Below are 25,855 nucleotides of genomic sequence, written 5' to 3'. Positions count from 1 at the left end.
AATGTTTTATGTTATTAATATATTCTTTCTCTTACTATGAATGCGAAGCTATAATCCATTCTTTAGTACCAAGCAGATGAACAAAACCTTTCATTTCTAAATAAACACCATCAAAGTTGTAAAACATAAGGGAAATCACTTTAGAAAAAATAAATATTTGGAATTAAGTTCAGAAAAACAGATACTTGGGATTAAGTTGAGAAAAAACCTAATGATTAATTCTTCCTAAATTTTATTTAAAGAAAACTACTTTTTTAATATGAAAATTTAATGAATTATCCACCTCACTTCTTTTTTGAAATTTTTTTATTATTAAAAAAAATTTTTTTTTTTTAAATTTAAAAAAAAAAATTTTTTTTTTCAACATTTATTTATTTTTGGGACAGAGAGAGACAGAGCATGAACGGGGGAGGGGCAGAGAGAGAGGGAGACACAGAATCGGAAACAGGCTCCAGGCTCTGAGCCATCAGCCCAGAGCCCGACGCGGGGCTCGAACTCACGGACCGCGAGATCGTGACCTGGTTGAAGTCGGACACTCAACCGACTGCGCCACCCAGGCGCCCCTAAAAAATTTTTTAAATCTTTATTTTTAAGAGAGAGACAGAGCGTGAGCAGGGGAAGGGCAAAAAGAGAGAGGGAGACACAGAACCTGAAGCAGTGTCCAGACTCTGAGCTGTTGCAAAGAGCCCGACATGGGACTCAAACCCATGAACTGTGAGATCATGACCTGAGCTGAAGTCGGACACTTAACCGACTGAGCCACCCAGGTGACCCTACACCTCACTTCTTATAAAGCACATGCCCATATCATAATGTTTGAGCTAAAAAATCAGAGATGAATCTCATATATAACTAACCAGAAAGTGAAAACACATATAAAAAGGTAACAAGAACTTCATATAAGTCAAAATTATAAAATGATACAATTATTAATGAATGTTACAATTGAAACTTTTTTACACGCTGCAAATTCTACATTCTAAATGTTCTAGGTCCCCTGTGACATTAATTTAAGCAAGAATTCTAGGATACGAATAGGTACATTAAATTATTTTATCACGGGCACCTGGATGGCTCAGTCGGTTAAGCGTCCGACTTCAGTTCAGGTCATGATCACAGCTCGTGAGTTTGAGCCCGGCATCAGGCTCTGTGCTGACAGCTCAGAGCCTGGAGCCTGCTTCAGATTCTGTCTCCCTCTGTCTCTGTCCCTTCTCTGTTCATACTCTATCTCCTTCTCTCTCTCTCTTTTAAAAATAAATAAACATTAAAAACAAGTTAAAAAAATTATTTCATCACTGAGGAATGAACACATAGAATGGAGATTTCAGCTTCAGTTAATACAAAGAAAAATGAATTTTTGAAGTGAACTAACGGATTAGACTTTCTCCTATTAGGGAGGTGCTTTGTTACCTGATAAAATTACTGACTCTCAATTTTTTAGGATTAAGACTAAAGCCTCCATAATATTGGAAAGCATAAACCAGAAAATGTGTGATCACAGTCTCCAGTGTTCCAGGGATTTCTACACCAAAACCCAATATGGCCGCCACTACTCTTAACACACTTGTAACAGGAGGCAAAACAGAATTTAGAAATGGCTTAGCATACAGTTCCTCAGAAATACCGAGATTTCTCTGGAGCCCTCAAAGCAAAGGAGAAGATCTCAGATTATGGAGGGGAATCTTCTGGCCCTCACAGTGGACATGATGAACCATCACTGGAGCTAAAGAAGAATCCTTAGGGAGTATAAAGGCATGATAATGTTGGGTAGCAGATGTCCCTCTGTAAGAGGGAGAGAAATAAAACTAGGCTTCTCGACTAACTTCCATTCAAGGAGAGTCACTTGAACTACATTTTAAGGTCTATCTTCCTCCCTCACATTTGGACCTCTCCTCTGTCATTTGCTTCATTCAGGTCCACCTACCTGGATGTGTGGCTACTGTCCCCTTTCCATTCACATCCCAAGCCTCCTTCTTTTGCTCCAAGAAGTTGACCAGGTCTGGTTTTGACACAAGACCTGTAAATTGGAAAAAAAGGAATAGGAGTATTACTGGAGATTCTACCTTTCAGTCCACTACTATGCTCAGTAGATGAAAGAGGACATTGTAGAATTCTAGAAAATGATTTCCCAAATGCTGTTGCCCAACAGCCCCTTTGAGAACACACAGAAGGGATTTCCAATGTTCACATCTTGACCTCCCACTTCCATGTACTAGACACAATAATAAGGAGCGAAAACTGGAGTTTAAGATGTGGGCAATACCTTGTTATGCCATTCAATGTTTAGAATGGCCACTAATCAACATAAATGATGATGGTACCTTAAGAAAGAGAAAGCTGAAGCTGAAAAGGAAACATCAGGAAGGTATTTCTCTACATCTTCAAACCCCTACTTCTTTCCCTGACTGCAGGGATCTGAATCCCAGTCATGCGAAGAGGAAGCTTCCAAGAGACAGTCTTCAAAGGAAGAAACAAAACCCCGAGTGTGGTTTGGGAAGTCTGGAAGGAGTTATCCTCACCCAAGAGGAGGAGGTGTCCATAGTTCTCTAACATCACATCTCTATAGAGCTCCCGCTGACTGTGGTTCAGGAAACCCCACTCTTCCTGAGAGAATTCTATGGCCACATCCTTGAAGGTCAGCAGTTCCTGCAATAAATACCACAGTTACCAAGTGGCCCAAGGTGGGGTTCATAATCGTACCTAAGATGAAAGAGGGAGTTAATGTCACCAGCTAGACCCAAGACCTGAACTTCACTGCTTACCTGCTTGTGCCCGCTGACCTTAGTCCTCATTTTACTTAAACTCTTCTTTCCAACTTATCTTTTATTTCAGGCAAAACACCCCATGGGCACAGTCTCCTGTGATGGAAACAGAAAGTATCCAACAAAAGGCAATGACTGCCCTGAGGAAGAGCTTGGATTGGCCTAGTTTGAGCTGAACCCCTGACTCACACCTCTGCAGATGGACCAAGGAGTAACCCAGTCTCCTCGTGACTCATTACCATTACTCATTATAATACTAAAATCCCCACCCAAGTAGGAACACAAACCTCATTTATATAAGATACAAAGTATGTAAAGAACTGTTGTCTTAAGGAACATGTGTGATCTTATGCCCACATCTATATGACAAGGCCTCTCTTTCTAAACATCCACCCTAACCCTAAATAAAAGGAAACCGTTCCCCTTCCCTCTGTGTGTCTCTGCTTTGGAAGTTATTGCCCGTGATCTCCTTACTGGTGAAAAATCAAGTTTCCTTTCTGTGGTGACTCCACCTGGTGTAGTTTCTATCTATGACTGTTATATTTCAGGATTTTAAGATACTTGAACATGTCAGTCATATGATTCTTGTTTTCATTTTATGAAAATACAAAGAAGTAAATAGAATGGTATTTCTGTGTCCTGATGTGGAATGAATTACAAACATAGAGGATGGGGGACACCTGGGTAGCTCAGTTGGTTGAGCATCTGACTTCAGCTCAGGTCATGATTTCAGGGTTTGTGAGTTCAAGTCCCATGTCGGATTCTGTGCTGACAGCTCAGAGGCCCAGAGACTGCTTCAGATTCTGTGTCTTCCTCTTCCTCTCTATCTGCCCCTTCCCCCTCACACTCTCTCAAAAATAAATAAACATTAAAAAAAAAAAAAAACATAGAGGGTGGAAGTCTGATTTAGAATCTCCACTCCCACAAGTCAATGTCCTTACAACAGAAAGGTGAGCCCTTCATTGTCCAGTGAAAACTGATGTGATGTGGGACTGGAATTCAGGGTCAAGAAAGTATCTTTGAGGTGACTTTGGTGTAAAAAGTTGTTTTTAATAAAGCATGGGTAATGACCCATAGGCAGAGCAACGTACACTGTCATTTGGAGAAGCCATTGATTTCATACTTTTAAGTTGGGGAGTAGAGATAAGAAAGTTTCTAAAGAGATTTTCATATGTTAAAGAAGACCAATAGAGTCCTGCAAGTCTGGCTCTGGTCAAGCTAAAGTCCTTTTTTGCATCTAACAAAGCATTAAATTAAGGCTGTTGGGCATTCCTTGAACAATGTCATACTCTACCTATCCCAGGTATTTACAAATGCACTGCAAGTTCAAGGAAATTTAATTTTATCTACACTTCTTTTGTCTTTGTTTTCCTCATCAAAAACTGCAAGCAAGGGAAGCTCAGAAAAAAGTTTCCAGTTTAATTGTGATGGTTTCTGAACATCATTCCATAAACCCACCTAAGATCCTTATGAACGATGAGAGGACAAATATGAACTTTGTAAGGGAGAAATCCGGCAAAGACACCAAGCCAAATAATAGAAGGTAGCATCAGCTTTAATGAGAAAAATGATATCAGTGCCTAAGGCATGCCAAAGGACCTATTATTAGCGGTGTGTTGTTGTGGCCACAAAAGAGTGAATCAGAATTAAAATCCAATTATGAAAATACAGTGCATTTATACAAAGTTCAATCACATATACTTTCCACGTTCTGTAATATCCAGTATATTTTAAACAGTATCTTCTTCACATTCTAAGGAGGAAGCCTCCCATTTTTTTCAAGAACTTTCTGAGTTATTTGGGCCTCATATCCATCCTGTGCATTTGTGCATTGTATTAATCCTGGTCTACACAGAGCTGATAACGCATCCAGATGGAACCTATGTAAGAAATTGATTGAAATGCCAAGAACAGAGCCGATCAGCAATAGGAATCTTGGACTCAACACCTTCCCCTGTGAATCTGTCACAAGGGGAATATTTTCAATACATGCAGGACTTTACATCAAAGCGACAATTGTTGGTTCCCTATTGGAAGCCAGGTTGGAGAATAAGGAATAGTCTCTGGGAAATAGGGGAGGAGTGTTCGGTGGGAAGTAAGTTTAACAAGTCTGTTGGTGGGGCGCCTGGGTGGCTCAGTCGGTTAAGCGTCCGACTTCAGCTCAGGTCATGATCTCACAGTTCGTGAGTTCGAGCCCCGCGTAGGGCTCTGTGCTGACAGCTCAGAGCCTGGAGCCTGCTTCAGATTCTGTGTCTCCCTCTCTCTCTGCCCCTCCCCTGCTCACGCTCTGTCTCTCTCTGTCTCAAAAATAAATAAACATTAAAAAGAAATTAAAAAAAAAAAAAGAAGTCTGTTGGCTTGCACCAATGGGTTAACAAGGCTTAGGGCATAAAGCCACCACAGGGTGAAAGCGCCCAAGGCCAGTCATTAAGTAAGACAAAGCATAGAGGCAGAAAGCTGCCAATGAGCGAAAGCACCCAAGGTTAGCTAGTGAAAAGGGTGCCTTGTTAGCCTCGAGGCAGCATGCTCCAGAAATCTTAAACTTTGGAGATAACAGCTACTTGGCTGTACAGCCCACAAAGGCTGTATTGTCCATCTGTTGTCTGGTGCCAATATATATCATTGTGCTTTAATCTCAACTTCTAATGCCACTTGCTCCCCAAACCTTTTGCTTCTTACACCCACAAGTTAAAGGTCACTATCTTATTGTTTTCTTCTGCACATTCATCACATATGTAAATTCTTGAGAGCTCAATAAATACGGAGACAAAACCCGTGTTCAGGGCTCTTGTCCCCTCCTGGACATTAGCCTCTCATATTCAATTCTGCATCTGTTCTCTTGCTGGACAAGAGAGAACTCCAGACTCAAAGTCTGCAACAGTGTTCTAAAGATATAACCTTGAATATCATTTCTGAAAAGGTTTTAAAATTAGGTGAAAAAATGAGGCAGAAACATCAGAAGTAGAGGAATCAACATTTCCAATTTCTTTTTAAATTTTTTTTTCAACATTTATTTATTTTTGGGACAGAGAGAGACAGAGCATGAACGGGGGAGGGGCAGAGAGAGAGGGAGACACAGAATCGGAAACAGGCTCCAGGCTCTGAGCCATCAGCCCAGAGCCCGACGCGGGGCTCGAACTCACGGACCGCGAGATCGTGACCTGGCTGAAGTCGGACGCTTAACCGACTGCGCCACCCAGGCGCCCCCATTTCCAATTTCTAAATGCATGGAATTTCAAGAGAAAAAGACAATACAGACTCTGACCTGGGATACCAGGCTTACCTGAGGATTGGCCATTTCTTCTTTCACCTCGTTCTCTAGATTTCTTTCTCAGAAGATATTTGTGGAGAAATCACTGCTGCATCAGGGGAAAATGCCTTTATACCCACTGGAAGAGCCTCTTCAAAAGTAAACTGCTCACCTGCAGGCAGGACATTGTAATGCAAAAAAGGCGAAACTTCCTAGTCTTTTGCATCCTGATATTTGGAAACTATGAGCTCCTACTTGCAGACCAATCAGTGACTGACTCTTCCTTCTCTTCTTTCAGGGGCTTCTCCTCCTACCCATTCTGCTACAGCATAGGAACAATGTGCTGCATGGGCCTGACCCACACAGGCTCCTGTAGGGGAGATCTAGTTACCTCTAGATCCAAACCCTTGAGCCAAACCCTGCACTCCACTCTCTTAAATTAATGGGAAGCCTTCGTGCTTAACCCTGGCCTCACTTAGAATCACCTGGAGCACTTAAAACAACACTGTTGTTCCCACTCACACCAACTGATGGAATCTGAGGGGGAAGGCACCAGATATGACTGTTTGAAACTCCAAGTGTGATCTATGTTGAAGCATTTGGGGAGGTGACCAAGCAAAAAAAAAACAAACAAAAAACAAAAAACAAAACAAAACAAAAAAACCATTAACCAAGGCTATGATTGTTATCCACATTTAAATCCATTCCTTCTTCACTGATCAGAGTTTCTGGAGAATTACACATTCTCTCTCCTTTGGCTTCATGGAGGGAGACACCCTTACAAATGGGACTTTCCCTGATATATGCACATGTATCAGACATGCAAATGTCTCTTCAAAAGGAAACTTGTACTGGGTTTAAAGGTTTTCCTTTGTTGTTTCTTTAAAATAACAACCTATAATAATTCTTAGGACAAAGATACATTTTGGGGTGAGAAAATGCCCCTCTTCAGTAGGAAAATGTTTATTTTCATAAGTAACTGCCACACACAGTTTTCTGAAGTGAATGTATTTTTTACACTTCCATCAGCAATATATGAGAATTGTAACTCCTCAACATTTAAATGGAAATTTGGTGTTACCCTTTTTCTTTATTTTAGCCATTCTAGAAAATATCGAGTGGTTTTTCACCGTAAAATATGAAGTGGTCTTACTACAGTTGTCCTGATGACTCAAACTGAAACCACTTAAAAAACATAAAGTTGAACAAAAATCAAAATGGCTACATCAAAACATCAATGAGTGTTGACATTAAACTAACTTTTTTTTTCTCCTTTGGGAAACTTTCAGTCTTTCCTTCTTAGCTTTTTTTTTTTTTTTTTTTTTTTGCCTTTACAGAACCGGTACTGCACTGAAAATATGATGAACAAGGCTGGCAGCAAAGATAATTCCTGTCTAACCCAGATAGGTCCCACATTTCCCTACAACACCCTCCAGCCCCTTCCTCTGGGTGGGCTTACAGTTCTGAAGGCCCTAACCTGCTGCAGCCACCTTTGCCTGGCAAAACAATAAAGCTATTTTTCCTCCTTTTCCCAGTCTCTGACTTCTGGTTATATTGGCTCTGGAGTACTGATGTCAGTTTTCAATAACAGAATGAATATGTAGGAGAGGAAAACTTTCTTCTTCTTCCATTCTCAATTCTTTGGTTGTTATAATAGTTAAACTGACATAAGACAAAATCACAAGAGGAAAAAAAAAAACTTAATTATGAGAACCTTAAGGGTCCAAGGCCTCAAAGTCCTCCTGACATACTGGATGATAGTTGCTCATTATTCTATGGGGACAACAGGACCCCATGGACATATGATTATTTGAACAGTTGGAAAATGGGATGGATTCCCCAACAACTTCATAACTCAACTATCACCTTGATCAATTCTTTGTGGCTAGAATGACAAAGTTGCTCTTTAAAAGCCAGAGTGTACCCCAGTCCAGGGTTAACTATGGACTTGTGGATTGGATAATGCACTTAGGAATGCCCTTATCTCCTGAGACAAGTCTTCTCCCACTTGCCAATGATTCCTCATAATTAGGATATTAGTAAGGCTAGACCTCAAACAAAGAGGGTTTTTTGATGGTTTTATTCCTTAGTCCTATTTGTCCCAGGAACCACCTCTATTGATGTACAATTCGAAATAAAGGCTTTATACAAGCACACAACAGCCCTCCTGGTAAAGAAACCTCAAAACTTGCTATGGGGTAGTCTCTGACAGAAATGACTCCACATCAGGTCCAGAGTGTCTTAGAGACCAAAGGCCCAGTGGGTGATGGGAGGCTGACTTATTAAATACCAGGTTATGCTCTTAAATATACCTTAAATACTTAACAGCTGTCCAATTTTAAATCCAGCTACCCCTATGTCTGGGCCTGACTATCGTACATCTGTGTTACAACATGACTGCTCAGAGATTATTGATCTCATTTAGTCTAGCCAATCAGATTTAAGACTCCCCTTATTGAAAATGCTGATGACAGTTGGCTTATTGATAGCACTAGTTTCATGGAAAGGGGGATAAGAAAAGCTCAGTAGGCTACAGTCAGTCTGACTCAGACTACTGAGGCCAAAGCCCTCCCAGCAAATACATCTGCCTAAGAAGCAGAGTCACTCATGCTTTACAACTGGCAAAGGGTCTCAAAATTAAGATGTATACTGACTCTAAATATGAGTTCCTAATTCTACACCCCACGGAACAATTTGGAAGGAAAGGGGATTACAATCAAGCCCATAATAACTCCCCAATCAAATATGGGCCCTAAATGATTACTCTTCTTGAGACTGTACACCTATCCAAGGAAGTAGCTGTAATTCACTTCAAAGGACAGTAAAAAGATATGACCTTAGGATCTAAAGGAAACAATTTAGCAGGCTGTGCAGCCAAGCAGGCGGCACAAAATAAACAAATACGAAGTCTTACACTAGTCTAACTCTGATAAAGTCTATAACTCCAGTCTATTCAGGCCAAGAAATTCACATAGCCCAGTAACAAGGATATTCAAAATATGCACAGGACTGGCTTGTTAATAATGAGAGGAAAATATTTATTATCCCCCCCTCACTCCAAATAATCAATGGAAGGTAATGTAGGGTTTGCACAAGGCTACTTGAGTAAAAAGGCTACTGAGGTGACAAAATCCTTGCTAAAAGAAATTATCCCTAGATTTGGACTGCCTTCATCCCCACAAAGTGACAACGGACTGTCTTTTATTGCACAAATAATTCAGGAAATAGCTTGGACCTTAAAGAAATTAATTACTATTTACATTTAGTCTGGTGTCCACAGTGCTCTGGAAAGGTAACCCTCCAAAACCAAATGGCCCTTGATATCCTGACTGAAGTTCAAGGAGGCCCGGAATTAGATGACGGCTCCTGAGGGGACTGGATGGCTATGTGGGTCTAACCTGTGTCCATGGCTTAGCCCAGGCTGGATAGGCCACTGTACTTTGGGTTTTGCCTGGATACATGGATGCATTATTAAAACCATTACCAACCCAGCCAAACTTCCAAATTTAAAGCAATGATGGACAGGTTCTGTGTCTTATCGGTATGATCACCTAGCATCCATCTTTGTTCCCTCCTGGGACTGGAGGATGTTGCTTGGCACATGGAAGCTCTATAAATACACAGTCAAAGCCCTAAATGACACTCGAAATAGCATTTCCCTATTAAACACTGAAGGAATACAAATGCGTAAAGCAATTTTAAAAATAAAATGGCATTAGACATTTTACCTGCTGCACAAGGTGTAACATGTGCTATCATTAAGTACAGAATGCCGTGTACACGTTCCAGGTCACCATAAAAATGTTTCTGGGTTTCTAACTGATATAAATACTCACACTGCTGCTCTAAAAGATCCCTCCCTTTCCTTTAATGATTGGTCAAACTCCTGGACTGGAAGAGGATTTTTGTCAACTACCAAAGGACTCTTATTTGAGCTTCATTTTCGTTTTGTTATTCTAATCGTGTTTTGTTGTTTTCTCCCATGTCTCTCTATTTGGTGCCTAGATTCCTTCACCGCCATAACTTCAAGCTGACAGATGATCCTTTGCACTCAGGAAGATCCATACATGAGATCTCCCTTGGACTCAGCTGTCCTATATATAAGTCCCCAACTGATCAATGTTGACCCATAGGTAGGGACATCTCTATGCCCCTCATTCAGTAGGAAGATGTTACAGAAGATGAGACCTTCCACCCTCAGCAGCCGTAAAGATTTAAGGGTCAAAATTACTCTGGGGGAAATGATGTGGGAAACAAAGGCACAAGAAAATAAATTTCCATACTGCCTATAGCCCATTCACAAGTCCTTGAAACACAGAGAGTGACATTTCCTCTAGGAATTTAGCTGCCTGGATGATGACTCTTCACTAAGGACAAAAGGCAATCTTAACCCAACCCTCCAGGATCCTGTAAGTCTATTTTAACATATAAAAATTCCTGTGGAAACTTCTTTTATCTCTACCCCCTCCCCACCCATCCCAAGATATATGTTGGCAATCATCTTCTAAGCATCTGGCCCATTGATATACATCTGAAGGGTCTTGTGACTGAGTTTTTACCAGACAGTAATAAATGACCTTTTCTTAACAATAGATAGTCCCCTCAGGATCCTGGAAACCTTGCTTCCAAAATTCCTTAGACTTACACTATCCCTAACCGCCTCCCAACTTGAAGGTACATAATTAGTCACCTGTCATAACCCCAGTGCAGCCCTCTCTGCCTATGGTCCCTGTGCTTTAATAAAACCACCTTTTTGCACCAAAGACATCTCAAGAATTTTCTTGGCCATGGGATCCAAACCCCAAATTTTCCACATCTCTGAGGTGGGGATTATTACTTTAGGTACCCGGAGGCCAGAAATACAAGGAAACAACGTCCCCATCCTTGAAATGCCTTCCAGGCACTAGCCGCTGAACATTTCAACCTCTTCACTACGTAAATGTGGTTTTCATGATTGCTCGCATTTACAAATGTCAGAGGGGGAAAAAAAATCTGACTCACACTTCCCAAAAACAGGCTTGCCTCTATTCAAAACAGTTCGCCCAACTCACAGATTTATTTATTTATTTATTTATTTATTTATTTATTTATTTCACAGGTATAAGCACATAGCAAGCTTTCTGGGCTTCTAGACAAGGGTGGGAAGTAAATGTTAAACTACAGAGTTTCCTTTGGGCACTGGACAGAGGAAGCTGCCCTGAAGCAACTGACTGTCATTGTTAGTCAGGGCTCACCATCAATCAGAACCTTCCAGCTCTTTCTTACCCTGCTGATAGTGCTCTCACAACCATGGTGAACCTTCCTAAAACCCACCAGACTTTCTGCAAGAAGTGTGGCAAGCACCAATCCTGCAAAGTGACACAGCACAAGAAAGGCAAAGGTTCTCTTTATGCCCAGGGAAAGTGGTGTTATGACAGGAAGCAGAGTGGCTATGGTGGGCAAACGAAACTGACTTTCTGGAAAAAGGCTAAAACTACAAAGAAGATTGTTCTGAGGCTTGAATGTGTTGGTACCAACTGCAGATAAGAGAATGCTGGCTATTATGAGATGTAAGCATTTTGAACTGGGAGGAGATAAGAAAAGAAAGGGCCAAGTGATCCAGTTCTAACCTTCATATTTTATTACATTATGAAGATAATAAGATCTTGAGGTTATGTTCCAAACAACAAAAAGCGGGGGGGGGGGGGGGGGGGGGAGGGGAGGGGGCACCTGGGTGGCTCAGTAGGTTAAGCATCTGACTCTTGATTTCAGCTCAGGTCATGATCTCATGGTTTGTGGGATTCTCTTTCTGCCCCTCCCCTCTTACACGCATGGGTGCCCTCTCTCTCTAAAAATAAGTTAAAAAAACAAAAAACAAAAGCAAAAACTCAGACCCTTCCAGGAACTGATTCTTGGGGCCAAGAATAGGTGTAAGCTCTTCACAGGGTGGTGTGTGTTGACCCATGGACAGGTACCCTGCTTCATAGCTCTGTGGGACAGAGGGAGTCAGCACCCTGACTGGCTGCAGGAACAGGGCTGGGAAGCTAGCATCTGGGTCCCACGACTGGATCTGTGTTGTGCATGACTCTGGGCAAGTGGTTTCTTTTCCCAGGTTCAGTTTTCTCCCGCGTGAAGTGGGCGGGTTGGGAAGCTGGTCTTTGCCAGTTCTGCCATCCAACAGGTGCTGAGCGTTGCTGGGAATCCAGGGCGAGGCTCAGGAGCAAGATCTCAGAAGGGGATTCCATGGCAGGATCTCTCCTACTAGGGATCAGAGCCATAAATTGGCTCTTCCATAGCAGACACATTTCTTCAGCATCCCCTCCACTCAGACTTTCTCCTTCTAGGTGGCCTTCCACAGCCTTCCGTGCAGGATAGGAGGCTTCCTCCACACCTCCCTCTTTCCCGACCTCCTTTGCAAGCTCCCAGCAGGCCTGCGGCTCCTCCTCTTCCTCCCCGGAAGCAACGTGCCCTGCGTGCGCCCACCTTCCGGCCCAGCGGGAGCTCCAGCGGGCGCCCCTCCCCCCACCGTACGGACCCACACCTTCCCATACCTTAGTTACCTGGACAGATGCCTGCAAGCGTAGTCAGGAATCCTGCCCCTGACGTCGGCCTCCAGCTCTCAGCGGAGGGCGTGGCGACGGCGGGGAGGCAGGAGGGGGAAAGGCACCAGCCAGCAGCCGTGCCAGCGCTGCTCAAGTTTCACTTTTAGTCTGTGGGTCTGCTCCCCCGTCCCGCGCGAGCTTTCCCGGGATAAGTAGGGTTAGCGGGCAGGGAAGAGCTCGGCGCTGCACGGTAAGAGCAGGCTGCACGGTAAGGGCAGGCTGCACGGCCCTGGGCGCGGGGCGGGGCGGGGCGAGGGGCGGGGCCTGTCCGGGGCCGGGGCCCTCCTTCGCCTCTGCCTCCGCCTCTAGCTGCCGCCGCCTCCGCCTCGGCCGCCTCCTCCCCGAGGTATTGCTGCAAATCCTTCTTCCTTCCCCACCACCTTCCGCTGGGGGGCGCCCGGGGAACCCCCGGCCCTTCTCCGGCGAGAGGGCTTCCGGGGAGGCAGGAGCGCGGAGCTTGGAGCGCGCGCATAGCCCCGGCCCACGGTGCGCAACTGCCGGCCGCGGCGCAAGCACTGGATGCACGCACGGCGGAGGGGACTCTGAGCTTTCCGGAAGTCTGGGTCTGGGCGGGGTTGGAGCCCTCCCCTGAGTGCCCCTGCACACCCCGCCTTGGGTTTCCTGTGCGTCCTGGGGACGGGCCACACACAGCTACTTGGAGCTCTCCTGGTACAAAGAGCCTGGGAAGCTAGTCGTTCGAGCCCCGGAGAGGAGGAGGGCCTCCCCGGAGTCACTCACTAGAGGCCGAGCCATAATTGACATAGATGGTTTCCAAGTGCTGTTTCCTTTTCTCCAAGCATTTCTCTAGTACCCGCTATGTGCCAAGCGCTGTGCTGGGTGTGGGGTCAGAGAGGCCGGTGGGGCCCAGTCCCAGCCCTTAGGGACCGCTCAGTCAACTGAGGTGCTTAACCTGATCCAAGATAAATCGGGGGGAACGAATTGGATAAAGGTGTTTTGGCTTTGTTTGTTTTGTTTTGGTTTGGTTTTTTGTTTATTATTTTTGAGAGAGAGGGGTGATCTCAAGCGGGGCTCTGTGCTGACAGTAGCAAGCCCAATGTGGGGCTTGAACTCACCTGAGCCGAACTCCCATGCTCAACTGACTGAGCCATCCAGGTGCCCCTTTTCGTTCCCTCTTAAAGCCCGCCATCTCACAGAAGTCATTAGTATTGCATTGCCTTCATAGCCCTTTTTTATGTGGTAGGTGAATTTTACAATTGTTTTTATTACTTAGCTCCCAGTTGCTGTGGGAGAGATGGGTCACAAGAATTAGTCTTGTTTTGCAGAGTGTGGGCAAGAGTTCAGGGGTGAAGAGCTTTCCCATGGGGTGCTCGGCTTTAACTGACAGAATGAGAATCAGATTCCCATCTCCACAGCGCCTGTCGTGCTCCTTGACTCATGCAGGTTAAGCCTGAGAAATTGACGGGAAAGTCCTTAGCAGGTCCTGTACACTGGCAAGAAACTTAGTATTATTTCACTGTGTAGGTAGTGCAATAAATGAGCGTAAGTCTAGGCCCATGGTAGTGACTCAACAAACACCCACCGTTTTTGTTAGAGGAGATGCTATGTGCTCAAGAAATTTTGGTTCAATGAACTCCTTTTTTTTTTTAAGTCTTTTTTTTTTTTTTTGAGAGACCACAAGCAGGGGAGTGATAGAGTCCCAAGCAGGCCTCCCACCCAGAGCCTGGGTGTCTCAGTCGGTTAAGAGTCTGACTCTTGGTTTCTGCTCAGGTCATGATCTCACAGTTCGTGAATTCGAGCCCTGAGTAGGGATCTGCACCGACAATGTGGAGCTTCCTTTGGATTCTCTCTCTCTCTCTCTCTCTCTTTCCTCTCTCAGTGCCCCTCCCCCACTCATGAGCGTGTGCGCGTGTGCTTGCGCGCGCTCTCTCTCAAAAATAAACTTGAAAAAAAGGGAAGAAGGTTCTGCCACGAGAGTGGTACACTACAGCACTAAGTTGTGTATGCACTGGAACTCATATGGGAGTTTGTTGGAAGGGCCAGGTCTTAGGTTAGACATTGAAGTTAAGTCTAAATTAGACACAGACGGGTCCTGTTGACTCCCTTCAGTCTGCAAACACCATTTCCCCCCCTCCCATCCCTAAGGACCTTTGGTTTTCCCATGGCTTTCATTTTCTGATTTGTCATCTTCATTTTCTTCTGGCTGACACCTGACTTGGGCAATGGAGAGGGGAAGGACATAGGTAGTTATGGTGTTATGAGAACTTTTGGCTTCGGGCTTAGCTGAGGAGCTTCTGTGCTATTCTGTTCTATTTTGTTCCATTCTGCAAGAGTTACTGACCACCTTTTTTTTTTTTTTTTTTTAAGTTTTTTTATTTTGAGAGAGAGAGAACATGAGCAGGGGAGGGCCAGAGAGAGACTGGGGGACAGGAGATCTGAAGCAGGCTCTGTGCTGACAGCCGAGAACTTGATACTGGGCTCGAGTTCACAAACTGTGAGATCATGACCTGAGTCGAGGTCAGGTGCTCAACTGACTGAGCCACCAAGGTGCCCCACTGAGCACCTTCTTTGTCTAAGACATCCTTTTAAACACTTAGGAAGATCTGGAGAAAGTTGTGTTGACATATTTGGCTTTATTTTCTCATCATGGAAATGAGGTGATTGGGTTTAGTGCATTCATTTACCACATATTTATTGGCCTGCAGTTTATAAAGCACTTTGCTGTGTCTCAGGGGTGCCATGATGATTTGGAAAAGGTCCTTGCTATTTATTTGTCTGTTTGTTTGTTTAGAGAGTGTGGGGGAGGGGCAGAGACAGAGGGAGAGAGAATCCCAAGCAGGTATTTGATATCAGGGATTCAGCCCGAGATCACAGCCTGAGTCAAAATCAAGAGTCTGACACTCAACTGACTGAGCACCCAGGTGTCCCAAGGTCCTTGCCCTTTTTTTTTTTTTTTAATGTTTACTCATTTTTGACAAAGACAGAGTGCAAGCAGGGGTGGGGCAGAGAGACAGGGAGACACAGAATCCAAAGCAGGCTCCAGGCTCTGAGCTGTTAGCACAGAGCCCGATGCAACACTTGAACTCACGAACCATGAATTCATGACCTGGGCCAAAGTAGGACACTTAACTGACTGAGCCACCCAGGCTCCTTGCTTTTAAACAAGACACACAGTCCGGTAAGAAAGGTGCAATAGAATATATATTGGGCAAGATGTGATGTCCCTTAGAATGCTGTGATTATTTGGGGTCCTGTTCCCCAGAGTATTATGACTATTCTGTTAGAAAAAGGTTCTGTAGCCAACTAAGTGTGGTAAAGTCCAAGCGCAACAAAATTAAATGGGTATTTTTATCTTGGGACTCTCTGAGCCTTTAGTAACCTAATGCACACCGTGACCTCCCAAGAGGTTTGTTTCTCAAAGTCCCCACCCTCCTCCTCCTTTTTTTTTTTTTTTTTCTTTATCCCCCTAAGACATTTCTTAGGCTTGGAGTTCCAGTGTGCTTTGGGAGAAGCTACTGTGAGCCATGGATCCAGTCTGTAGCATCTGAGCATAGGAGGGGTACTCAGACATGCACTGTAATCACAGAAACAGGGTTGAAAGTTCTACAAATGAAAGGTGTGCTCACAAACTAGGTGATTTCAGACACAAGGACATGTGACTAGGGTTGAGGGTGTGAAATCAGAACAGGAGGGCTGAGCTTGTGAAGGAGTTATATAAGCAGAGGGGCTGGAAGATTGTCAAGAGTCATCAGGAACAGGGGTTGAGTGTCCGACTCTTGATCTCAGCTCAGGTCATGATCTCTCAGGTGGTGAATTCGAGCCCTAAGTCAGCACAGAGTCTGCTTAAGATTCTCTCTCTGTCCCTTCCCTGCTCATGTGCCTTTCTCTCTCTCTCTCTCTCTCTCAAAAAAAAAAAAAAAAAAAAGAAAGAAAGAAAGAGAGAGAGAGAGCCACTGGGAAGCAGAGATGCAGATTCCCTCCTCTGAACCAACCCCTCGCCACCTGCACTGTGGTTTTTCCAGCATTTCATCTCTGCTTCCTCTTCTGCTGATTCCATCTGGAGTCATTTTAGACCAGATATGCTCCAGACTGGATTTACTGGTTCACTTTACTGATCAAACACTTGTCAGGACCTTCTGATCACAAGTAAGTTTACAAATTAAATTGAGCATTCAACCCTCCTTCCCCCCTACAGTGTTCTCCTGAAAGTCTGGTTTTATTCTGGATTTTTCTGCCTGGTGTCAGTTCTGTGAATAACTAGTGCAAAACTACATTCCCAGAGGGGATTCCTGGCCCAAGGGAGTCAGGGAATTGGGGCCAAGAGTGAGGATAGTTTTAGGGCTCATCTGCCATTAGAAGAATGTGCTCTAGATTCTTGGTGACCTCTTCAGGTACGTCTTCCCCACATAACACCCCCTCCTTCTTCTGAATTAACAGACTGACTTCATAAATGTCATTGCATTCTAGAAGGCCCATTCCTCAGGTCAATGTAAAGCCTTTCAACCCAGTCACTTCCTTGTTTGGGCTGGAGATACCATATTCCTGTAACAGGATATCCTGTGGGGCAGTTAAGACTCCACTTCTTTTGGGGTTAATTGTCTACTCTGAGTAAGGAATTCTGTCCTATGTGGGTCCATGTTCTTCAAGTACCAGAGGAGAGAACAGACTTCTCCATATATGGAAATTCTTACCCACCACACTCATCTATTGGAAGAGTGGGAGGTGATTCAGGGTTTAGGAGAAGCAGGATTTGAATTCTAGTTTCGAGGAACAAAGTCATCCCCCTCCCCTCTCTCGTCCTGCCCCCTCCATTCCTTTGCCCCTCATTCTGGAAACAGAGGAGAGAATGTCTCAGTGCTGTTTCCCTTAGGTATTAGGTCCACCTCCTTGCAGTGGGGCTCCGGGTGTGTGAGAGGAGGGCCAGCTGCCTGTGGGGCCTGACTCTGGTGAGAACATCATTATTGATGGAGCAAATGGCATTTCTGCTGGCAGACCTGGGGCTTGCAGCCGTGGGGAGTTGCACAGTGACAGGATATGTTGCTGGAAGTGCTGGCCACTTTGATTTGGCATGTGGACAGCTCCTTTTCCAGGGGAGCTCTTCTCACAGTGGGATTTAGAGATAGACTCTGCCTGATGGAAAATTCCATTAAAAAAAAAATTAAGTTTATTTATTTTTTAAAGCAAGAGAAGCAGAGCATGAGTAGAGAAGGGGCAGAGAGATAGAGGGAGACACAGAATCCAAAGTGGGCTCCAGGCTCTGAGCTGTCAGCACAGAGCCCAATGTGGAGCTCAGACTCACAGACTATGAGATCATGACCCAAGCTAAAGTTGGCAGCTTAACCGACTGAACCACCAGGCGCCTCCAGGAAAATTCTATTTTTATATAAAAACAGAGAGAGAGAGAGACAGACAGACAGATTTCCTCCCACTTGAGGCATAGCCAGAATTGGGTACAAAGGCAATTGAGGAGTGTTGTCTGATTGCTAGGGTTAGAGCAATGAGCCACAGGGACTTTTCTACATGCTTGAGTAAGAATTGTTTTAGCTAAAAAACAAAATTATGGTTGGCTTTAAGCAGATAAAATGTTGCCATATATGCAGCATTTGCATGGCATCCATAGTCTGGGATCAATACCCAGCATTGCAGGATGGCGTGTGGTTGATGGACTATCAGCATTGGAAGGAGTCTTAGAGATTATTCGTTTGGTCCAGCTCATTTTTCCACGGGATGGTAGGCGGTAGAAGCCTGGGGAGCCCAGCTAACTCACCTTGCCTTTGGGTACCGGGCTGATTGGGTGGGATTAGAACCCAGATCTTTTGGCTCTCAGATCGTTCCTCCTTCCAGTACACTCTGCAGGCAGAGGCAGAGAAGGACATGCCCATGTTGCAGGTAAGGAAATTGGGACTCTGGGTACCAGAGTTGCCCACACTTACTGATCCGATTGGTGACACTGAGAACTAGTACCCAGTTATTTCAGACCTCTTTGTACCATGTTACATGGGCTCAGATGCCTGAATTTGTTGTTTTTAGATTTTTTTTCCTTTTTTTTTTTTTTCTCTCTTCCTTTTTTGGTGTCTACTTACTCTGCTTTTGGTCATTTGAATGTTACTTGAATGTGAGCTGCTGCCTTCTGATTCTGCTCTGCTGTCTGTATCTTTTTCTTTCCTGAAAGGGATACTGGCTTGTCCACAATGCAGAACTGAATAGTGGAGACTTTTATTTCCATTTCTCCCAGGGTGGAAATTATGGATGGGCCTTGGAAAAGAATGAGCATGGCTTCCCATCTTAGCTCCTACCACTATCCTGGAAGCTGACAGAATTCTGGAGTGTATTTCCCATCGAAAGGTGAGCCTCTGAATGGATTTTATACACACACACACACCAATACACACATTCATAGACACACAGACACACAGATACGCATACACGCCAGCTCACAGACATACATACAGACACACGCATACTCATAGACACATACACTCAGACATGCACACAGATACATACACGGGGAGACACATATACACAGCACACACATAGACACAAAGACACAGACACACAGACATATACTCTTAGACACATGCACAGACATACATACAGACACAGATACAGGCACACACACACACAGATACACATACACTTATACATGTACACAAACATACATATAGTAGACACACACAGACACACACTTCTTTGCCTTCTTTGATATCAGGACAGCTTTCGAGAGAGACTTAGAAGGCACCACCCTCTCTCACAGCCGCCAGATGTTACATGGCCATGGGTAGTTTTTCGTACTCGGTACGATTTTGCCAGTGTTTTCCATGATATTCACAGTGAATTCCAAAAGCCTCCCCATGTACAGTGAGGGTGGATGTGACCTGAGTACTATTCCATTGCTTTCGGGAGGATGTGAAATTTTGTACACACAGAGAACTTTTAACTGGAGGCCCCAATGTGATTCAATCCTCTCCAATTTTGGGGTACACTTGTCTCCTGGAGACACACACAGACTCTGGTACAACATCAGAAATGTGGGGCAGGCTGATGCTCCCCTATCAAATCTTATACAGAGCAGCCCTCCCCATTAACAAAACCTGGTACTCTTTCCTCAGAAATGTACTGGGAGCCTCACTGCTTACATTGGACTCACAGTGGAATAATTGGGCCACTTCATTAAGACCTAATTGATGCTAGGCCTCATCAGGGACTAAGGACTATAGGGTTGAGACACAGGAGATTGTAGTTTTAGAACTACACAGTGGATCCCAGTGTGAAACCAATGCTGAGAACGACTTTTCTAAACATGCATTATCAAACTTTCATGTATATACGAATCACTTGAGGTTCCCTTTAAAAGCAGATTCTGGGTCCCCATACTCAGATATCATTACTCTTTAGATCTGGATGAAGCCTATTAATTTGTGTTTTTAACAAGCATTGAAGTTATTGTCCCCAAGCTTCATCTCCAGTAGCACTAAGCTAGAGAAAGCAGAAGACCACACCTGAGTCCCTTACACCCAACTGTCCTATCTCAACACAAACACTGCTGTTCCCAGTGTGAAAACTACTAACAGCTTTTGGGAATATGTCATTCTCTGCAAATCCCCTGCAAATTGGAAAGGGACTAAATAAGGCAGTGGTGTCTGAGCGAGGCTGTTTGGGGTAAATAATATGTACTCATTCATCAAAGGGATGTTTATTGAGTATCTACTATATGCCCCAGGTGTATGAGGACACACTATGTCCAGAACACTGTGCTGGGAATCTTACACACAAGATGTGAGTTAATCTTTCTAACGTCGGGGGGAATCAGGTGGTATGTGTTCATTTTTCCAGGAGGATTGGTTTCTGTGTATGCCTTCCTGGGAGTAGAGAGTCCTTCTCTTGTTTCTCATTATCAGTAAGTTTAAAAATAATGTTGGATGTGAGGGCACAAATATAGAAAGCAGACTGGGGGACAGAATGGAAGGGTAGATTAGGGGCTCTGAGGGAAACCTGATGCATTTATGTATTTGCATTTATGTATTTGGTTTATTTTAATGTGTGAAAAATCAATTGACACCCCAGGAATGGAAGATGGTTTGCAGACGTGTTACCTTGGAGGTACTGTTTGAACCAGAAAGGTGAAAGTGACTTCCAAAATTGTAAATCCTTTGCTCTCCTTTATCTGAGTCTGAGTGTCAGCAAAGTATGAATGCCAACTTGGGTCATCTAGGAGGTGGAGCTGCCAGGAACTCTGTTCTCTGAGCTGTTCTGAGAAGGGAGGATCAGGGACTGGCAGTGGAGCTGTGGGGGGCAATTTGTGGTCTAAGAGGTCATTTGCGACAAAATCTGAACAGATAATTCTCTGTTAGGCTCTGCAGGCCCCATTTAGGCAAAGGGACTATTCCTGATGCAAATTCTGGGATAGCTGAGCTCCGTGCCCAGAATGTTAGCCCCGAAGTATGAAACAAGAACCGGGGCTGGGGGCAGGAGCATCAGAAGGTCTGCTGGAGTGGGATTGATGGGCGCCTTATGTGTTCATATTACACAGGGTGATCCTGGATGGCCAGTCCCTGCTCACGGTCTGCTCCGTGGTCCCCTGCATTGTGGGAAGTGCCGGATTCAGTTCCTTGGGTGGCGGTGGCGATGGAGGGATGGGTCACCTGTGTTCTGTTTGTGCGCATGTGTGATGTTTTGGCAGAAAGAAAAGGAGAAACATCAGAGGGCATCAAAACCTCTGGGTGCAATAACAACATGGGTCAGAGGGAGGACTGATCTGTCCATGGACTGTGCCCCCAGCTTGCCTGAACTATGAACTCAGGTGTGTGGGCTTGGTTGAGCTGGAATTTAATGCTGACGCTCTGGAGACCTGGGCTGATAAAGGGAGGAGCACACTACTGCAGGTTTTGGCCCCAAGAAGCGTCGTGTGTGCCGGAAGTCCTCTGTGCGCATGTGCAGCACTTCTCTGGAAACTGAATCTGCACATGCACTATGCGGAGCTATTACTAAGAGTGAAGTCTGGTATTTCATTGGTGTCTTAAGCACGCATGTGCAAAAGTGGGCCAAGAGGGGCAGGAAAAGATGTCACAGTGACTCTTAAGCCCACAATATGAGCAAGGTATTCAGGGTATGTAAAAAAAGTGGTCAAAATGGAAGGTGATGCTGTGTGGTGTTCAATGACGATCTGATGTATGTTCAGATTTTCAAGAGTTCATTGGACCAGTTGTCTATTCAGACGGTTGGGCATTCTCCACCTGTAGAAGGTAGTGGTAAGGTTTTTAAAGAGGATGTGGAAGCAAAGCAAGGAAATTGATTGGATATACCTTAAACAGTTGCCTTATTTTTGAAGACCTAGTTGACTGTAATTTTTTTCAGTTCATTTTCTTCTGTCCAGTACAGTGACCGTGAATTACGTTGTGGTTTCTTTACAGAGACTATCAAGGTATTAGAGCCACCTGAGTTCTTTAACAGTGAAACCATAGTTGGTAATATATTACAGGTTTGTTTGTTTTTTTTTAATCCACTAACATGGTAATTTAGAAATTGTCCACTCATTGTAAGGATGCACAGTCATGATGGTGCAACAATCTCTTGTCTCAGAACCACCCAGTTAAGTCATGTGTGTACAAATGAAAGATGCACATTTCATGATGTGTGTGATAGCAGGAGACAGATACATTCAATTATGTAAATGTATAAATAAGAGTGTTCCAATGAGGAGGTTTAATTAACATTTATCTTAGGATATGAAGCAGATCCATTTCTACTGGTGTGAAAATATCACCTTCATATATTATTGGTTAAGGAAAGTAATTTGATTGGCAGTAAGTTTGATATGACAATATTTATGTAAACATTGAACCAAGGAGAAAATATTTTACTGCTGGTGTATGTTATACAATTTCAAATGCAATTGCACATACACTCTGAGTTTGCACAAGAGGGAGGATCCACCTCAACTTGCCAAACTGTTATGTCTGAAGATCAAACTTTTCTCGAATGGTGGTAACGTTTTTTTTTTCTCTTTTTACTTTATTTAAGTATTTTACTTAAAGTATATTTTGCTTTATTTTATAAGTTTACACTATATAATTTTCATTTTACAATTAATGACATGCCTACATTTAATTGGTAAAATCGAGTTTCATGAGGCAATGAATTTTCTCGGGAACCTCTAGATCAGGTCACTTTCACGACCATACACATTGTGGGCATAACCCATTTTCTTCTCGTGGTTTCCACGTGGTCTCCTCCATGGTCACACTTTGTGCATGGTATCCCCCCAGTAGAGAGAAAATAATGAGTCTCACTGTTCATTCAAAATTCCACCCGTTTTCCTTTGCCGTCTATATAATTGAAAGGATTACGGGGTCTTTTATAGAAGTAAGGTTATTACCTCATGGACTGAAATTCGAAACTGTTGGCAATTGTGAATAAAGTCCAAATGAAAATATTAACGAGTACAAGAATGAATTAAGGACCTCCAAATGTACACGTGACATTTTCATTACCCCAACCTTCACTTTCCTCCTCACCCCTCGCTATCACCATTGTTACCTCAATCTCTGCACCCCTAGGGCCTTTAGATTTCCATGAAACCTAACTCTTTCCCCACAAATGACCCTCCTAGTTCTCTTCATTGCTCACCTAAGTTCATCAGGTGCATTTTTTTTTTTAAATTTTTTTTTCAACGTTTTTATTTATTTTTGGGACAGAGAGAGACAGAGCATGAACGGGGGAGGGGCAGAGAGAGAGGGAGACACAGAATCGGAAACAGGCTCCAGGCTCTGAGCCATCAGCCCAGAGCCTGACGCGGGGCTCGAACTCACGGACCGCGAGATCGTGACCTGGCTGAAGCCGGACGCTTAACCGACTGCGCCACCCAGGCGCCCCCATCAGGTGCATTTTAGACCACTGTACCAATAAACTCTGTTTTATCTGATCCCAGAACCCTCAGCCCAATCTTCTTTCTCTGCCATGGCCCTCAACTCCTCCATCCTCCATTTTTTCCTCCTCCTCCTCCTCCTCCTCCTCCTCCTCCTCCTCCTCCATTGCCATTTATATTGCCTCTCCGGCCCTCTCCATGGGCCTCCATGGGCCTCCATGAAGCCATTTCAATGACCTCAGCCCATCTATGCTGTCTTTTATGTCTACCACCCTCAATGTCCCAGCCATCACTTATCATGAGTCCTGAGTTTCCTCGTGATCTTGCACCCATGACCCCTAACCCTACACTCCCTGATTTTTTCCTCATGGGCCTTTAGACTTCTGGTACCCACTTTTCTCCCAGCTCTGATGATCTGCCTCCACCCACACTAACTCACTGTACCCATTGTGTTGCTCAGGCATCGTCTTTTCTTGCTACCCTTTATTTCTGGTTAGAGCACTAAACACTCTCCAAGGACTCCATTCACCAGGAACTATCTCCCTTCCATCCCTATGTTCTTTTTTTAAATTTTTTTTTTCAACGTTTATTTATTTTGGGGACAGAGAGAGACAGAGCATGAACGGGGGAGGGGCAGAGAGAGAGGGAGACACAGAATCGGAAACAGGCTCCAGGCTCTGAGCCATCAGCCCAGAGCCCGACGCGGGGCTCGAACTCACGGACCGCGAAATCGTGACCTGGCTGAAGTCGGACGCTTAACCGACTGCGCCACCCAGGCGCCCCATCCATCCCTATGTTCTATAACCCTTCATAAGCTGTAAGGTTTGCATGCCTTTTAGTCATCCTTGCCTGCTAACTCCCTTTTGCCAATCGTTTCCTCATCATCCATTATCCCCTTCCTTCCCAGGACTTCCTTTACCCTCTTACTTCCTCAATACACATATCCCTCATCTCTTTAACCTCAAAACCTGTAGTGTACTTTAACCTCTCAGTGACACTTAACTACCTAGTGCCTACTGTGGCTCTTACATAGTGCGCCTCAAAGAAATATGCTCAAGTCCTAACCCTGTAATTGTAACCTTACCGGGCAGTAAGATCTTTGCAGATGTAGTCAAGTTAAAATAAGGTCATCCTGGATTTGGGTCAATTCTAACTCATTGACTGATATCCGTATAGGAGGAAAATTTAGACACACACAGAACAGTGTGTGATGATGAAGGCAGAGACTCAGTGATGCATCCACAAGCCAGGCCAGGCTAAGGATAGCTGACAGTCCTCAGAAGTTAGAAAGAGGAAAGACTCAATTCTTGAAGTAAAGTGTGGCTCTGCCAACAGCTCAACTTCAGACTTCTAAGAACCTCGGAACTTTGAGACAGTAATTTCTCAGTGTGTTTAGACACTCAGGTGTGGAATGTGTGACAGCAGCCCTAGGAAACTAACACAGATCCCGTCCTGTCTTCCCCTGTGGCTCTGTGACCTCAAGCATCCAGGCTCTCTGCAGCTCCATTTGTCCCTGTGCCCTCTTTCTTACTCAACTATATCACTCCACGTCTTCATGCCACACATCTTGCCCTAAACTCTTGAGTTGCACACATTGTATCATTCTTGATTATACTATTAAATGTGTCCATCCAGGGGCGCCTGGGTGGCTCAGTCGGTTGAGCGTCCGACTTCGCTCAGGTCACGATCTCACGGTCCGTGAGTTCGAGCCCCGCATCAGGCTCTGTGCTGACAGCTCAGAGCCTGGAGCCTGCTTCAGATTCTGTGTCTCCCTCTCTCTCTGGCCCTCCCCCTGTTCATGCTCTGTCTCTCTCTGTCTCAAAAATAAATAAATGTTAAAAAAAAAAAATGTGTCCATCCTACCATAATTCTGACTTTGTATCTTTTGTGGAAGAGATGGTATATATTCTCATACAGTTAGTCACAATATTTATAAGATTATGTTTAACTGTTTTTTAAAAGTCATTTGCATTATTCCAACTTAAATCCGTTTATATAAAAGGTTTACCCAAATAAACCCATATGACTCATTAGACACTCCATTCTAGAGAATATAGTAATTACCTGTATTTTCCAGAGGTTCTTTTTCCCACTCACCTATGTGTGTCTCCACACTGCCTTCTGATTCTCAAGCTTCAATATCAGCTCTTCCCTGGGTCTCCAGCCTGCTCGCCTTCTTTATAGACTTAACACTTGCCAGGACTCACAATAGTGTTAGCCAATTCATTAAAGAAATATTCCTGTCTATCTATGGAAAGAGAGGGAAAGAGAGGGAGGGAGGGAGGGAGGGAGGGAGAAAGAGAGAGATATCTATTTCTATATATAATAAACCTATATCTATTTCTAGATCTTTAGATATAAAAAAAAACACAAAAATAGATGTATAGATATCCATTCCATTGATTCTCTTTGGAGACACCTCATACAGATTTTACTGTCT

General features: G+C 44.1%; 1 protein-coding gene and 1 pseudogene across 1 annotated transcript in view; one reads left to right on the top strand and one right to left on the bottom strand.

Moving 5' to 3' along the window:
* LOC112851108 (KRAB domain-containing protein 5-like) overlaps positions 1 to 12,680 on the bottom strand; it is a 57,097-nt gene extending 44,417 nt beyond the window's left edge. The window contains exons 1-4 of the mRNA XM_025914646.2: positions 12,543 to 12,680; positions 6,046 to 6,184; positions 2,520 to 2,646; positions 1,925 to 2,017 (exon numbers count right to left, since the gene is read on the bottom strand). Of these exons, the coding sequence (XP_025770431.2) occupies positions 1,925 to 2,017; positions 2,520 to 2,646; positions 6,046 to 6,060 (235 nt within the window). The 5' untranslated portion in view covers positions 6,061 to 6,184; positions 12,543 to 12,680. The remainder of the gene's footprint in view (positions 1 to 1,924; positions 2,018 to 2,519; positions 2,647 to 6,045; positions 6,185 to 12,542) is intronic.
* Positions 11,290 to 11,630, top strand: LOC112851145 (large ribosomal subunit protein eL42-like; annotated as a pseudogene).
* Positions 12,681 to 25,855: the final 13,175 nt, after the last annotated feature.

Source organism: Puma concolor, chromosome E2, assembly GCF_028749965.1.
Source record: "Puma concolor isolate L17-30 chromosome E2, mPumCon1.1.hap2, whole genome shotgun sequence".
NCBI classification, from domain to species: Eukaryota; Metazoa; Chordata; class Mammalia; order Carnivora; family Felidae; genus Puma; species Puma concolor.
This window is presented reverse-complemented; position numbering and strand designations above follow the sequence as displayed.